The sequence below is a fragment of the Chenopodium quinoa genome, unplaced genomic scaffold (genome assembly GCF_001683475.1).
Source record: "Chenopodium quinoa cultivar QQ74 unplaced genomic scaffold, ASM168347v1, whole genome shotgun sequence".
In the NCBI taxonomy this organism is placed as follows: domain Eukaryota; kingdom Viridiplantae; phylum Streptophyta; class Magnoliopsida; order Caryophyllales; family Amaranthaceae; genus Chenopodium; species Chenopodium quinoa.
Window position 1 is genome coordinate 483,127 of NW_018743066.1, and position 17,255 is coordinate 500,381.

Here is a 17,255-nt window from a genome sequence, read left to right on the forward strand (position 1 = left end):
TATTTATTTTTTGACACAAGAATTTTCTTGTATTTGATTACTTTGTATATCATAGAATATTAAATCATATCATATACGGAGTACTTGATATTGTATGAAAGGATCGGATATTGTCTTAAAGGGACATAACAATGGAAATAACTATATGGGGCAGACCGGCAGGGACGACAGGGAATGGGAAAGTTGTGTCCCAACTCTAACTAACTACGAGTAGGAGCTTGCCAATGTACTTTTTCATGTATGGACTATGCAACTGGTCTTTTTAATTTCCTTACCCACCCTTGCTTTTTTGTGAGAGATTTAGTTGGACTTTTGTAGTTAATTTCATGATATTTGATTATTCACTTGATCTATCTTGAAAATGATTCATCGAATACCTTGGATCAACCTCAAGAATTTTTGCATTTGTTATACTTCGTACCTTAAATTTCGATCGAATATCTTTTGTCCTTTTCACGACGGAATATGTTCATTCTTGTGAAGTAGGAGTGTTGTTTTTTCTAGGACATAGTGTTCTCTGAATCTCTTATGACATGCATGTCTAATACTGTGCAGAGTGCATCACTAGGTAGTTTAACAAGTACTCCTACTGTAAACGAACTACTCCTTGGTAACGTAGTTGGTACATATATACATAAAACTATAATTAATGATTGTGAAGAAATATGATCAGACGATGATGATTGATATATGCATGGGTTCTTTGAAGTTGGCATAAATGAAAATGATAAATGGGTCTGTAGATTTGGGGCTTGTGCAACTGGCATGCAAATGAGTAAATTTAGGATATAATGAGTTAATGACATTAGAATGGGTCGTTGCATGGAGTTATTATTAGACTTTGAACTTACTCGAAACCAATGGCGGCCAATGGAGAATGTGCTAGAAAGTTGTCACATAAGACATGCCTAAGAATTGGGGTTTTTTTTTGAGAAAGATGATGCATGAGGATGTCTACTTTGCCCAATTACTATAGAAATTGCTAGAACTAGGGATGGTTATCGAGCAATTGATTAAGCTAAGGTATTTAGACATATGCATTAGCTAATTAAAGCTTGGTAAGCCCTCTGAACCCAACTTGCTAGCGTGGATAGATCAATGCAAGATGGTTAGGCCAACTATGTCTAGAAACCACCTGGTAGTTGTGTCAAAAATTGACCCGAATGACCTGGTTCGATTTGAGCTGTAAAAACTTAATTTAGATTTTGATTCACATATGGACATAATAATTAATATGACACAACTTAGAAACACACCTTCTTCGACACAACTTCACTTAACTCAGTCTAAGTACCCGAATTGACACCTATACCTCTAGGTGAAACCATTGAATTAAATACATTTTTCATTAAGAGAGACAATAACCTTTAATTTTCTACCAGTATGGGATTATAATAATTATACTTGATCAATTCAATTAATCATGGATGAATTATGAAAATATGTTAAGTTTCCAAACAATTCCCAATTATTGTGACAAGAGATTGAACACTTGGCCATCACTATCCCTATCAAGTGCAACTCTAATCACCACCACTACATCAACAACCAAATTGGTTAATCAAACATATTATAATTTATTAAGGTTAAAGAAAATGAATACTTCGTACATTTCAAAAAAAAAAAAAAAGTTACGCAAACTAAAAAGGAAAATTATAACCGACGTTTGAATTTTGGTTAAAAAAAATAAAAATTCCCCCTTTTCAACCACTCAAATTCCGCATTAGTTAATTCCGATTCTCTCTCTTCCACTGATCTAAAACTCCGCCGATTCGCCATCGCCATCAAAATCTAACCTTCAAACACTCCATTTATTTGGCCTCATCTCTGTTCAACAACTTCCTTTCAATATCCAATTTGGTATTATTCTTTTCAATTTACTCTTTTTTTTTTGGATAATATTATTTATTTTTATTTTTTGCTTCACAAATTAACATGTCTTGATTCTCAAATTCAAAAGGGTTTGTAGTTTGTTAGATGATTTGTTGAAATGTACAAGTTACTGTAACTGGGGTTCTTTGTTCTGGTAGTTTGAACTTTAACTGTCTATTTTTAAGAGTTGAGGAATTTGTGATTTCAGATTGATGATCAAGTAGTATTGGAATTTAATGGGATTTCTTACTCCAATGATAATATTACATTAATAATTGAAGAAACCCTAATTTGATTTGAGAAGGTTATTGATGACTGAAAACTGGTATAGAATTATACAAGTATAGTTTGTCTAGTTAAAGTACAAGTATTTAGGATTCTTATGTTCACATTCTGCACTTTGTCTGTATATTCTGCAATACATTAGATCTTTGATTAGGTGCTATCCTCATAAACGTGCAATTGTATTTTATCTTGTTATTGGAAACGTTTACTCTGTACTTTTCCGATATTTTGTTTACATAAGGCATTAGGGATTCCAGTGAGGTTTCAGTTATTAAATCATAGTGTTGGATGGTTTTCACGCTTAAGGCGGTTGATTTGTCAAATCCTTTTAGCCTTACGTCTCCAAAGGGATGAGGGAAGGTTATTGAATGTATCTGTTTGAAGTGACCTTGGGGAGTAATATTTTCCCACCAAAATTCATGCTTTTCTGGTAGTGAATTCCCAAAATTTTACCATATAGGCATATAGTTTTTTTGCATAGCTTTTATGTGTAATGCCATTGATTTGTGGAAGTTGCTTAGCATTTTGGAGGGTTTATGACCTTTATGTACACTGCTGCTAGAAGTAAAAGCCATTTAGATGAGCTAAGTGATAAAGCTGGGATTTGGCAAAATGGCAAGTGAATTAGAAAGGTTTATGTTTTTAATTAAATTAAATGGAGATTTTAGAAATCGTTGAACTACTCTAACAATTGCCATGTCCTTGAATGGTCATCGTATAGGGTGTCGTGTGTGTGGAGTGACTAGTGCTTTGACACTTTGGCAGGAAGAGGGATACAGAACAATTTTTTTTCATACAGTTTTTGAACTTTATTTGCAAAATAAGGTTACAGAAAAATCCAAAACATAGGATTATGGTGTTTCCAAAACTATTTCGCTTCTAAAGCGTAAGTCTTAAAAAATTAGACCGCCAACAAGAATTCCCTTGTAAATAACTACTCTACCTTTATTTCAAAATAGTGTTCCGTAGTAATAAATCATAGGTTTCTGTTTTCTTTATTTAGATGATTTGTTTGTTATGGAGTATGTAGCTCCATAAGAAATTTTTTATTTTGTTAATTCTTTCAACAATCATCTATAGTATAATGATTATAACAAAGTGATTTAGTTTTGTTTAAATGGATATGTAACTGACTGTATCTACTTAAAATTACAATAATTTCCTATGTTCTGATCTTTGCAAAGGCAAAAAAAAGCTTTTTTTTTTTTTTTTTTTTTTTTTGGGGGGGGGGGGGGGGGACTAACAACAACAATGTTCTTACTTAGAAGTGGTGTGGCTACTTTAACATAACAATAACAACTTCAAGCTACCTATATGGTAAAAAATGGTGCAAATGTGATGGAATTCAGTGTCTTCACTCCCTTGCTATTGTATGTTTTTTGTTGCAATCATACTGCTTAAGGCATTTATTTTCATCATGTTCTGCAGATTTTAGAGTGATCTGTAAGGGTGAATTTAGGAAGAATGACAGAGGATGGGGGAGAAAAGCCATTGAAGAAGATTGCTGAAGCATTCAATGATCTTGCAACCACTGTTAATTCCCAGGACTCTGATCTTAAAGTTGCCCCATTTTCCCATGCTTGTTCCCTTGTCTCACCGTTGTTTGGTTGTTTGGGGATAGCTTTTAAGTTTGCAGGGATAGACTATGTTGCCAAGGTAAGCCAATACTCTTAGTCTCTTCATTATTAATCACCTCATTTTCCCCACTTGTGATAGGAAGGCTTTTGGATTTAATTTAAAATGTCTGAACTTTATTAGCAAGTGATATTAATCGTACATGAATTTTGCGTAGGTTAATGATCTTGTTGAGGCCTCAAACTCGATTACTACATTACAAGTATTGATTGATCAAGATATTCAGGCAAAAACAGTGCGAAAACAAGGCAGCCATACTAGAAATCTTTTGAAAGTGAAGCGTGGGCTAGATATGGTTAAAGTACTTTTTGAGCAAATTATTGCAACTGAGTATGATTTTTTTTTTCTCCCCCTCAAATGGCCTCTCTTTGTCTCTCCATATATGTATGGCTATTGGCTTTATTTATCAATTTTTATCTTTAAATGCTATGTCTATAAATATTTGCTCTTTGCTGTTTGAGATTATTGCTTATGTGTACTTAGAGCTGTCAAAAGGTGACTCAACCCACGATGACCACACGTGACCAACTCAGGCTAACCATCTATTTGTCTTGTCACGAACCCAACCTTGTCCGCTGAAAATATGATATTATATGTGAATTATGAAACAAAAATGTTTGGTGCTTATTGTATAAGACCGTACTACCGTAGTTAGTGTTTTGATTACTTTTTTGTATAAGTGAAGGCATTTTCCATCATTGTTAGCATACAAAATGGATTTGTTGGCATATTCAAGATCAAGTAGAGTTGATGGAATTCTTCTTTTTGTTCTTCTCCCGTTAAAATGTTGCTTATTATGCAAGGGTTTGTTGAGCTTCTCTTGTACATATGGTCTAGAAGAACGTAGTCTGTTGGTTTAGGTTAGTTTGAGGTTCCTTCTTTTGCATTTTGCTTTGTCTTTTTAATTTAGTGGTGGGGATGATGTAGTGAAAATGTTTCTTCCCCTTTCGTCTGATTGCTTACTTGATTAAACACTTGTCAATGTGCATGTAACTGGTAATTTTATGGCTTACCAATGACTTTGTGATGCTTGTTAGTTTAAACTGTTGTTACTCTAGTTTACTGATGCAGTTGGCCAGAAATTTCGGAATTAGGACTGTACTGGCCATTGATCAAAAGTGGAAGTTTGAATTATTTTGTGAAAGGGTAGCTGCCGACTTTTGCAAATCTATATTTATTAAGCATTTGATTGCTTTGTTGGGTACAGAGAGAATCAATGAACATAAATTATGTCCGAAGGCTGTTTTTGTGGTGTTTTAAGAAGAAACAATAGCTATTGATGCATTATCCATTTAAACAAAGTGGAAAGAATGTTTTGAGATAAAATAGTTCTTGGGCATTATAATCTTACAAAAGGTCTTGTTTCTTCAGTTTTGAGTAATCTTGTTTAAATGTGTATAATAGTAAATCCTCAAGAATTAAGTTTTGAGATTTCTATACTTTGTATTTGCTGCTTTGGTCTTTGTTACCCTTCATGTCTGTAATGGCATGTGTTATGGTGAGCCTGTTTTCGATTGGAGGTAATAAAAATTCTTCTAATGCCCCAATTGAGAAGAAGATTGGTTAGTATTGTTTGTCTTTTCTTGGTTTGAAGGAGATTTTGGAGATTGTTAGGGGATACAACCACATGCTCTTGAACTTTGTATTTATGATGGCCATTCTTATCAGCTGTAAGGGCCAAAGGCCAATCTTTTCTTGACTTTGTGAAGGAAGGGAAAATATTGAAATTCAATAGGCTGCGTTTTTTTGGTAGAAAACGTTTTCCTTGAAAGTGATTTTCCTACATTTTAGCAATTTTCTTGTAGGTGGGGATTTTTTTAGAGAAGGAAAACCTTTTTTGTAAAGAGGGTATGCTCTATTTTCCTCTTTACTCCTCACTTCCCTATCTCTCCTCTATCCTTCCCCTCCCTTTTATGTACTTCCATTTTTCTCAAGGCCAAGATAAAGCATTTATAAGGCTTCAAGTCATGATAACATAGGGTGAGCTAAGGCATGAATGAGATGGTTTCGAGCACCAAGTAGGCTTTCACATATTCACAGGGCTCTTTGGACCCCAGAAATAATCTTGATGCATAATCTTGTTGTGTTTTAAAATGTTATCTAGAAGCCTTATTTGAAGGCTATAATTCAAGAAATTAGACTAATGTTTGAGGTTTTTGGACATGGCATCGAAAAATCTTAAGATTGTGGAGGAAACTTTTTGGGGTCATATAATGTGGCCTTAAGTCATTTAGAGGAGGCGTATACATAAAAAGTTAAATTGATTGTTTAAAGGCAAAGTGGATAGTTCTAACCATCCAAATAGCCTCGCAGGGTTTATGGGAAAGCCTCATCCTCTTTTCCTTCCGAGTTTATAATAGGTAAAAAAATTGTTCAAAAGTAAAGGCTATAATACACGAAATTTGATGAATTTCAGAAGTTTCGTAACTTGATGTCGAAAACTATTAGGATTGCAAGGGATGCATCCTTATTTATATAATATTGTTTTGAACTGTATATGATCATTAGTCTGTCATGTAAAGGATTGTGGTGGCCTTTGGTTAATTCGCACCTACATTGAAAATCTCATTCTTAGTAATTTATAGACATTTTTATAGGTATCTTATGGTTTCAACCCACCTTATATGTCCCTAGAAGTTACCCCACGTTATTAATTCATTTTTTGAAAAAAATGTCAAAATTTACCTTAAATTGTGTATTATAGCCTTCAATTTTGGACAATTTTTCACTTTTTTGGATTTAGAAAAAGAAATTGTCGAGATGCTACCTATTGACCCTAATACACCCAAGGAGTCCATCTAGTGGGTAAATCTATCTAGTATGCCTTTAAATGTTCAATTTATCGCCTGCATCAATTTTATAAACTCAAGGCTACCACGGACATTTATGACAACATATAATGATCATATATGGTTCCAAAGGAAATTATATGGCCCCAAGATGTGTCCCCTAGTATCTCGAGACTTTTTTATATCGGGTTTAAAATATTCGAAATTGTCCAAAAAAACGTGAATTACAGCCTTCAATGTTTCAAAATTTCGACTTTTTTTTTTACCAGAAAACAAAAATTGTCGAGAAGCTTCCTATTGATCCTAGTACTCTCCCAGAGTCCAATTGGGTAGGTGGAACCATCCAATTTGCCTTTAAACATCCAATTTACGCATTTTCGTACACGTTTCTTGTATTGGTTACTAGCTTTCATGGGGCCTTTATGTGTTGAATTGATGGTCGTATATGGGTCGAAACAACATTTTGATGGCTATATTTCAAGAAATTGAACTAATGGCGGAGGTTTTAAGACATGACGTCGAAAAATGTTAAGATTGTAGATGAAACATTTTGGTGTCATATAATGTGTTAGGAATCACTGATGTCAAAAGCCGGTCACATAAAAGCCCGCAGTGATCTTAAGTCATTTAGAGGAGGTGTATACATAATTGGTTAAATTGATTGTTTAAAGGCAAAGTGAACAGTTCCAACCTTCTAAATGGTTTTGTGGGTTTTATAGGAAAGCCTCATGCTCTTTTTCTTCGTAGTTTAAAATAGGTTAAAAAAGTTGTTCAAAAGTAAAGACTATAATATGTGAAATTAGATGAATCTTAGAAGTTTTGTGACTCGTTGTCAAAATCTGTTAGGATTGCATGTGATGCATTCTAAGGTCGTACAAAATTCGCATATGATCATTAGTCGGTCATGTATAGGCTCGTGGTGGCCTTGAGTTAATTCGCACCTACATTAAAATTCTCGCACCTACATTGAAAATCTCATTCTTAGTACTTTATAGATATCTTTATATGTGTTTTATGGTTTCAACCCACCTTATATGTACGTAGAATTCACCCCACGCATTCAATTCATTTTTTGAAAAAACCGTCAAAATTGATCTAAATTGTGTATTATAGCCTTCAATTTTGGACATTCTTTTTCACTTTTTTAGACTCGGAAAAAGAAATTGTCGAGATGCTTCCTATTGACCTTAATACACGCCTGGAATCCATTTGGTAGGTAAATCTATCCTATATGCCTTTTAAACTATCAATTTACCCGTTTACCACTTGTATCAATTTCATAAACTCAAGGCTACCATAGACATTTATGACCACATGTAATGATCATATATGGTTCCAAAGGACATTATATGACCCCAATATGTATCCCCTTGTATCTCGAGACTTTTTGACATCTGGCCCCTAAATCTCCTAAATTGTCCAAAAAAAGTAAATTATAGCCTTCAATTTTTCGAGTTTTCGACTTTTTTTTACTCGAAAACAAATATTGCCGAGAAGCTTCATATAGACCGCAATAGCCTCCAAGAGTCCAATTGGGTGGGTGGACCCATCCAATTTGCTATTAAGCATCCAATTTACGCGTTTTCGTACACGCATCTTATATTGGTTGAAAGGTTTCGTGGGGCCTTTACGTAGGTGACTAATGGTCGTGTATGGGTTGAAACGACATTTTGAAGGCTACAATTCAAGAAATTGGACTAATGTTGAAGGTTTTAGGACATGGCATTGAAAAATCTTAAGGTTGTAGAGGAAGCATTTCGGGGTCATATAATGTGGTAGGAATCATTCAAAGTTAATAGTCGGTCACATAAAAGTCTGCAGTAGCCTTAAGTCATTTAAAGGAGGCGTATACATAAACGGTTAAATTGATTGTTTAAAGACAAAGTGGATAGTTACAACCATCCTAATGGTCTCGTGGGGTTTTTTGGAAAGCTTCTTCCTCTTTTTCTTCCGAGTCTAAAATAGGTAAAATAAGTTGTTCAAAAGTAAAGGGTATAATACGCGAAATTAGTTGAATTTCAGAAGTTTCGTGAATCGGTGTCGAAAACTATTAGGATTGTAAGGGATGCTTCCCAAGGTCATGAAATAATGTTTTGAACCGTATATGACCATTGGTCGGTCATGTAAAGGCTCGTGGTGGCCTTGAGTTAATTCGCACCTACATTGAAAATCTCATTCAGTACTATGTAGACATCTTTATAGGTGTCTTATGGTTTCAACCCACATGATATGTCCCTAAAAGTCACCCCACGCTATCAATTCATTTTTTGAATTAATGTCAAAATTGACCTGAAATCGTGTATTATATAGCCTTCAATTTTGGACAATTTTTTTTACTTTTTTGGACTCGGAAAAAGAAATTGTCAAGATGCTACATATTGACCCTAATACACCACATGAGTCTATTTGATGGGTAAATCTATCCGATATGCCTTTAAACTGTTAATTTATCCGTTTAACACTTGCATTAATTTCATAAACTCAAGGCTACCACGGACATTTATGACAACATATAATGATCATATATGGTTCCAAAGGACATTATATGACCCCAAGATGTATCCCCTAGTATTTCGAGGCTCTTTGACATCGGGTCTGAAATCTTCGAAATTGTGCCAAAAACGTGAATTATAGCCTTCAATTTTTCGAAATTTTGATTTTTTTTTACCTCAAAACAAAAACTGTTGAGAAGCTTCCTATGGACCTTAATACCTTGTCGGAGTCCAATTAGGTGGGTGGACCCATCTAATTTGCCGTTAAGCATCCAATTTACGCGTTTTCGTACACGCTTCTTGTATTGGCTAAAAGATTTTGTGGGGCCTTAATGTAGCTGACTAATGGTCGTATATGGGTCGAAACGACATTTTAATGGCCATAATTCAATAAATTGGACTAATGTCGAAGGTTTTAGGACATGGCATCAAAAAATCTTAAGATTGTAGAGGAAACATTTTGGGGTCATATAATGTGTTAGGAATCATTCAAAGTTAACAGTCGGTCACAATAAAAGCCCACAATAGCCTTAAGGTTTGAGTGGGATAAGAAAGTGGATTAATAGATGGGATAAGGATAAAAATAGTGAATCCCATTGATTGATATGAGTTGGGATTAGATTGGAATAACATATAAAAATACAAAATTACCCTTACTATCCTTTCTTCACTCTCTTCTTCTTTTTATTTTATTAAGAGTATAAATGTCTTTTACCCATTAAATATAATCCCCATCCCTTATACCACCCCCCTTAGTTATTAATTTGGAGGGATAACTCCCTTTTTTTATCCCTCTCCTAACCCCCCCTCATAATCCCTATCCCTCTAAACAAACAAAGGACATGTTCAATCCCTCTTTTATCCTATCCCCCTCACTTTATCCCTCTAAACAAACACCCTCTTAAGTCATTTGGAGGAGGGTATACATAAACGGTTGAATTGATTGTTTAAAGGCAAAGTGGGTAGTTACAACCATTTAAATGCTCTCGTGGGGTTTATGGGAAAGCCTCATCCTCTTTTTCATCTGAGTTTAAAATAGGTAAAAAAAAAAATTGCTCAAAAGTAAAGGGTATAATACATGAAATTAGATGAATTTCAGAAGTTTCGTGACTTGGTGGCGAAAACTATCAGGATTGCAAGGGATGCATCCTAAGGTCATATAATATTGTTTTGAACCGTATATGATCATTAGTCGGTCATGTAAAGGCTCGTGGTGGCATTGAGTTAATTCGCACATACATTAAAAATCTCGCACCTACATTGAAAATCTCATTCTTAGTACTTTATAGACATCTTTATAGCTTATAGGTATCTTATGGTTTCAACCCACCTTATATGTCCTTAGAAGTCACTCCACGCATTCAATTTATTTTTTGAAAAAATGTCAATATTGACCTAAAATTGTGTATTATAGCCTTCAATTTTGGACATTTTTTCACCTTTTTAGACTCGGAAAAAGAAATTGACAAGATGCTACATATTGACCCTAATATACCCCAAGGAGTCCATTTGGTGGGTAAATCTATCAAATATGCCTTTAAATTGTCAATTTACCCGTTTAACACTTGCATCAATTTCATAAACTTAAGGCTACCACGGACATTTATGACAATATATAATGATCATATATGGTTCCAAAGGACATTATATGATCCAAAGATGTATCCCCTAATATCTCGAGACTTTTTGACATTGGGTCCAAAATCTTCAAAATTGTCCAAAAAATGTGAATTATAGCCTTCAATTTTTCAATTTTTCGACTTTATTTTTTACCCGAGAACAAAAACTACCGAGAAGCTTCCTATAGACCCTAATACCTTGCGGGAGTCCAATTAGGTGGGTGGACCCATCCAATTTAAGCGTTTTCGTCACGCCTCTTATGTTGGCTATAAGGTTTTGTGGGGCCTTTATGTAGCTGACTAATGGTCGTATATGGGTCGAAACGACATTTTAAAGGCTATAATTTAAGAAATTGGACTACTGTCGAAGGTTTTAGGACATGGCATCGAAAAGTCTTAAGATTGTAGAGGAAACATTTTGGGGTCATATAATGTGTTAGGAATCATTCAAAGTTAATAGTTGGTCATAATAAAAGCTTGCAATAGCCTTAAGTCATTTAGAGGAGGCGTATACATAAAAGGTTGAATTGATCGTTTAAAGGCAAAGTGGATAGTTACAACCATCCAAATGCTCTCGTGGGGTTTATGGGAAAGCCTTATCCTCTTTTTCTTCTGAGTTTAAAAGAGGTAAAAAAAAAATTGTTCAAAAGTTAAGGGTATAATACACGAAATTTGATTTTTGAATTTATGAAGTTTCGTGACTCGGTGTCGAAAACTATTAGGATTGCAAGGGATGCATCCCAAGGTCATGTAATATTGTTTTGAACCGTATATAATCATTAGTCGGTCATGTAAAGGCTCATGGTGGCCTTGAGTTAATTCGCAAATACATTAAAATCATCGCACCTACATTAAAATTATCGCACCTACATTGAAAAATATCCTAAGCATTCGGTATTCACTAGGTTTTTCTTGTAACCTTTGCCATACAGGTTTTAGGGTATATTTAGCAACCTCACCCATTCTTTCAAGTCTATGTGTCATAATCTGTGGAAGTGTGACAGTAAATTGGACAATTTAATGAGAAAGAGGACCTGCTTTGGGAGATCTTGGAGCTAAGTATGTTTGGTGGAGGCTCTAATCCAGTAATCCCTCTGGATTTCTTGTTTTGTGAAAATTATGACTCCTAAGTATAGATAGAGGATTATTCAGTATTAGTTTCTGTCATAGACTCATAGTTTCATGTCTATTCTAGGAATTTGGGTGCTTAATTGTGCCACCTCATTACCCCCTTCTTCCTGCTGCTGATTTTATCTGGATGGAAAGGGTTTATCTTAAGGGAAGAGCTCTCATGTTAATGCTGTTAATAATGATTTGCTTTAAAAATAATGATCATGGTTGCTTTTCTCTGGATATTTGGGATTCTTTGTTGATCTTATAGTGAATCCAGTTCACAAGTCTTCCTTCATTGTCACTTGTTAGGCTGCGTAATATTTTCAAAAATGTTGTGTTATGAATCTTGTGTTTATTTCATTGCCGTTGTGGATTCTTGTGGCATGCAATGATCATGGAAGTTTGTGGTGCTTTTGATTTTACTGGAACTCAGTTACATTTTCGAGTCTTTCCTTCATGTGCTTTGCTATGAGATAAAGTTTTCTATTTAACTTCTTCCGTGCTTTGCTACTCCTGTCAGAGTTTAAATGAATTAGGTGTCTTGTAATTTTTTGCTGTTGTTTTGAGGACAACCTGTCTGCCAGCTATGTGCACTCTTTGTTCATATTTATACGCATAAATTGGAATTTATAGGGGGTTTGGGTATGTGATGTTACAAGAGTGAATAAGAATGTGTTATTGTCTACTTTACCACATCATCTTTTTGGAAAGTGTAACTGGTAGCTAATTGGCTAGTGGATGAGTTTGTAGCTAAAGGTCAAAGGAAAAACACATCATGTCTGGGGGAGCACCGGAGGTTTGGAGGAGTAACATGTTATTCAGAAGTTGGTGGATGCGTTAGATGGATATGATGAAGGATCATGCTAAGAGCACATCCTTGTCATAGCATTGGAATGAAAAAGTATTGGTTCTGTATGGCTTAGTAGGCTGTTGATCAAAGCTTTTGTTGTATTTCTATGTCAAATTATTTGGTAAAAATGGGGTTTAGATGATGGTCTGATGCTTTAGAAAATTTGTTTTATCCTAACCTGTATTCAATCACTAGTGGGTGTGGTGTTACATAATGTGTACCTATGGGTAGTAAGGAAATGTACCTCCAAATTTTATAACAAAAAAAATCCAATGTCTTTTATTCATATTTATAAGCACCTGGCTTTGCTAAATTTAGTCAATGATGTCATTGGAGAGGATGTCCACTTGAGTAATGGGAGTGATGTTGACTTAAACAACATTTTGTTGCTTCTTTTCCATGTTACAGATTTGGGTTGTAGGAACTTTATCTGGGTGGGTTGCGAAGAGCCTGTCTTTTGTTTTTACTAACCTCACAAACCCTATGTTCATTCAAATTATAGCACAATGTGGTTTTTATTTTGATGGTCATTGTTAAGCTTATGATTGACTTTGCTAGGTCTAGTGTCATTGAGTGAATGTTGGCTGTATAACCATTTGCTGGCTTTCTTTCATTTGTAGGAGTGCTTTTACGTGGTTAAAGCTTGAAGGTTAGTCCATTGAGAGTGTTAGGTCTTTGACTGTGAGAATCATGAAAATATAATTTGGATTGATGGTAAAGCAATATAGCCTGTTTTTACAAATTTTAGTGAATCTCATAGTCCTCTAAACTGCAGAACACTGTTGCTCAAGGTGATGAAGACTTGCAAGAATTGTTCCCGCTTTAAAGAATTGACTTGTTTATTTAATTATTATTTTATTACTTGCTCCAGATGTGGATGATTGTCTCCTTTTCAAACAACACAATTTTAAGATCAGTCATTGACTTGTTCTGCCTGTTAATGAGGCTAATTCTTTCAAGTTTAAATCCAATATCTTTGCGGCATTGCCAATTAATAATCCTCTCAGAATGTTGAAGAAGTTTAGTTTCTTTGGAACTACTAAAAATGTTTGAGAAATTAAACAGCTCAATTTTTTTGGGCAGAAGAATTTGTTTATGAGAACAGTAATCCTCTGATCCTCCAAAGTTTTATATGTGGTCCGGCTGTTTACAAGTTGAACAAATGGCTTGAGTACAAGAACTATTATGGTTTAATAGTTGGCGTACTGGTTGTTTGGATTAGTTTGGCAAGAATTTTGAATAGGGAAATAGTCAGATAGTTTGGCTGTGAGCCCGTATCTAGTGTTTTGGCTATAGCTTATACTCAGTTGGCTTGGCAGTCATTTTGTTTACATAGAAAGACCATGGAATGAAGAATGTAGATTCATTCATTGAAAGGCTTGCTCAACCAGTTACACTGATAATCTGATCTTCTGCCGAATTTATAAGTTTTGTCGCGACTTTTGCTTAATTCTTCACATGATATTTTAGCTTCTATTTCTTCTTTCAATAGTTATAAAATGGAAATGTGATCTAGGCTGAGCTTAATTTTGTTGGAATATGAATAACCGAAGCAGTCTGTATTTCTATCTTCAGGGGAAATTCTTTGAAGGATGCCGCTTCTAATTCGTACACCCAAGTCTTTGCTCCATATCATGGATGGGCTATTAGAAAAGCTGTTGGTGCAGGGATGTATGCGTTGCCTTCTAGGCCGCAGTTGATGAAGAAGCTGAATGAGGATGGTGGGTGCACCTTCGTCATTAGTTTTACTTGACTAATACATTCATATTGTGATTCTTGTGCATGGAAGTTCAATAATTTAGTAAATGCTTAGTAATTATGTCTGATCTCCATTCTCTAGAATAGATCCCCTTAAAATATTCCCTTTTTGAAATGACTCGCTTCAAAATGAGTTCCTTAAGAATAAAATATGGGCTGTAATATCTTGAGAGAAATTTGCCTCTTGGATGAGTTTTTGTAGAGAGAGAGAATTTCTTTAGGAAGAGGGGGGGGGGGGGGGTATCCATGTATGCTTAAATAAATTTAGGATTCAAATATGTTCAAGTTGCGCAATTAGTTATTTGCTTTATATTGGTCGTTTGAAGCTCTCTGGCAGGTTTTTGTCTCACCAGAGTCGAATGCTTCTCAGAACTCACTGTGAAATGCTCTCCTAGTCTCCGAGCCCTTATGTGTCAATTTATTGGCATCTAGTAGTAGTTTAGTATCAGTTTGACATACACTTAATTTTTTATGCTTGTGCCCTTGCTTTGTAAAGTAAGAGGAACATTTTAAGGAACTTGTATGTTGTATTGTCTAGTTTGTTATCAGATGCTTATATTCTACTTGTTTATTGGTTTCTTTACAGAGGACTCTGCCCGCATCCAAATGCAAAGCTACATTACTTCTTCGGATGCTGTGATTGGATACATTGACAAGTTGTTCCTCTCGAAAGAACTAGGCATAGATTGGTGAATTGTTGGAGGAATTCATTGTATGGCTTAGAAACAATAGACTGTAATATGCTCTTAGTATTTACTATGTTTATTTATTGTTTATTACGACCGTGTAAATAAGCGTAAGCTGAGTATTCTCATTCAAGCTGGTAGGACTAATGAGGGTTGCTATAGGCCTTTGCGACTCATTAATGCTCGCTTGCAATAAATGTTGCCAAATGGCCATAGATGACCCTATTATCTTCCTTGACAACTCGAGCCCTTTTCAAGCTCTTGTCATTGGATAAAAAAAAAAAAAATGATAACAGTAGACTTTTGAACCAAAATCTAAGTTTTCAAAATCATAACTGGCTAGCTGGTCAAGCAAAATAATACCTCTGTTAACATTTACTTTATGTCTCAAATAATACCCCAAAGTTGCAAGTAAATGTTAACGGAGATAGTATAAATATATTCTTAAATATAAAATTGGAAAATTTGCAAATTGCAGCCATTTAAAGTTCATATTTTGCAAATTGCAGTCATTTAATTTTTTTTTTTGCAAATTGCAGCCCAAAAGTTCGTATAAATTGTTAATGCAGCCCGATTTAATTTTTTCATTGGATTACATGTTGGAAAATATTCGGTAAATGTTTAAGGGGTCATTTTAGTCCTTAGGGACCCGAATTGAGCTCGAAATTAGCAAAAAAATAACGTAAGTGTCTCATATTTACAGTTTCCCACAAATCGATACACTTTTATTACGCAAAACGAGATACTTGCTTTATTTTTTTTTGTTAATTCCGAGCTCAATTCGGATCCCTAAGGTTTAAAATGGCCCCTAAAACCTTAATTGAAGATTTTTCAACTTGTAAACCGATGAAAAAGTTGAGTCGGGCTGCAATTTATAATTTATATGAACTTTTGGGCTGCAATCTGCAAAAAAAAAAATTTAAATGGCTGCAATTAGCAAAATACGAACTTTAAATGGCTGCAATTTGCAAATTTTCCTTTAAAATTATTACTTGTTTGCATTTCCAATGCATTTTTTTTTTTTTTGTTATTTGCTGTAAGTTTGTACAAGTATATTAGACATGAATCTCAAAGATAGCTTGAGCTTGAACTTGAACTAAAACTGATTTGTTTATGAACTAATAAGTTCATTACTGTAAACTTTTTGCAAAATTTTCAATATTTAAGTTTTTGAATGAGCTTATTCTTGGATTTCAGTTTAGCTTTTATATGGCTTGGTATAGTTTTTTGTTGTTACGGACGTATGGTTTGTCCCTTGTGATTCACTTTCAATCTAACTCTGTATATAAGTGGTACAGAATTTGGTCATTAATAAGATAAACTTGAAGAAGATTTCAAGTGTCAGCTATAATCTTTGTAGATGAATGGAATGGTTGATATTTTGCTTTTGTGGTGGTTAATTATTGAGAAAATTTCCTAGATTTGGGTAAATTAAGATCAATTCTATTAATTAGTCACAATTTTTTTTGCAACTGATCCAATGCATAACGAAGATAAACTTGGTTCAATGTCATGATCAGTAGAGGTTGGCGAAATGATCATCTTTTCAAGAGCTGTATTATTAAACTCAGAATATTATATAAACTAAAAAAACTACATATTATATACTTCGTATGATGTAGTGTAAACAAATATCTGGAAGATAGCCAGTAAGAAGTTCCTGATATATTATTACTCTCTTCATCTTGTTTATCTCCCAATATCTTCAAGTTAAGCAGCTAAATTTGCAATTGCCAAAACCTGGTTGTCAAATGAACAACGAATTAAATTATTACGAGTATACATAATATTAGAAGTATAATAGCTATGGTTGAGATAAGAAAAACAAAGTGGGTTAATTAAGAGACATACTAGGATCGATGTCAACCAGAATAGCAGCGCCATAGATTTCACACTTGGCTCCGGGAGCGTGCTTGACCCTCTGCCAATAGTCATTGAAGGCGACGGAAGCAACAGCTCTTAAATCATTTGGTTTATAACAGGGTTGTCCTGGCTGAATTCTGTTACATGCTTCTTTTGCATTCACGCATACCCAGTCTAGCGATTTTTGTATCACTGCGTCTGGTACTTCATTTGCTATACACCAATTTTTGCATTGGCTGTAACCCCCTAAACATTATATTATATGAATATACGATATTAGAATACATTTATAA

At 34.5% G+C, this 17,255-nt stretch overlaps 1 protein-coding gene across 1 annotated transcript; it reads left to right on the plus strand.

The window, feature by feature from the left end:
• Window positions 1-1,462: 1,462 nt before the first annotated feature.
• On the plus strand, window positions 1,463-15,413 carry LOC110731226 (accelerated cell death 11-like). The gene is made up of 5 exons (XM_021911068.1): window positions 1,463-1,860; window positions 3,586-3,813; window positions 3,950-4,122; window positions 14,231-14,376; window positions 15,000-15,413. The coding sequence occupies exons 2-5, from the start codon at window positions 3,622-3,624 to the stop codon at window positions 15,104-15,106; spliced, it is 618 nt and encodes a 205-aa protein (XP_021766760.1). The 5' UTR covers window positions 1,463-1,860; window positions 3,586-3,621; the 3' UTR covers window positions 15,107-15,413.
• Window positions 15,414-17,255: the final 1,842 nt, after the last annotated feature.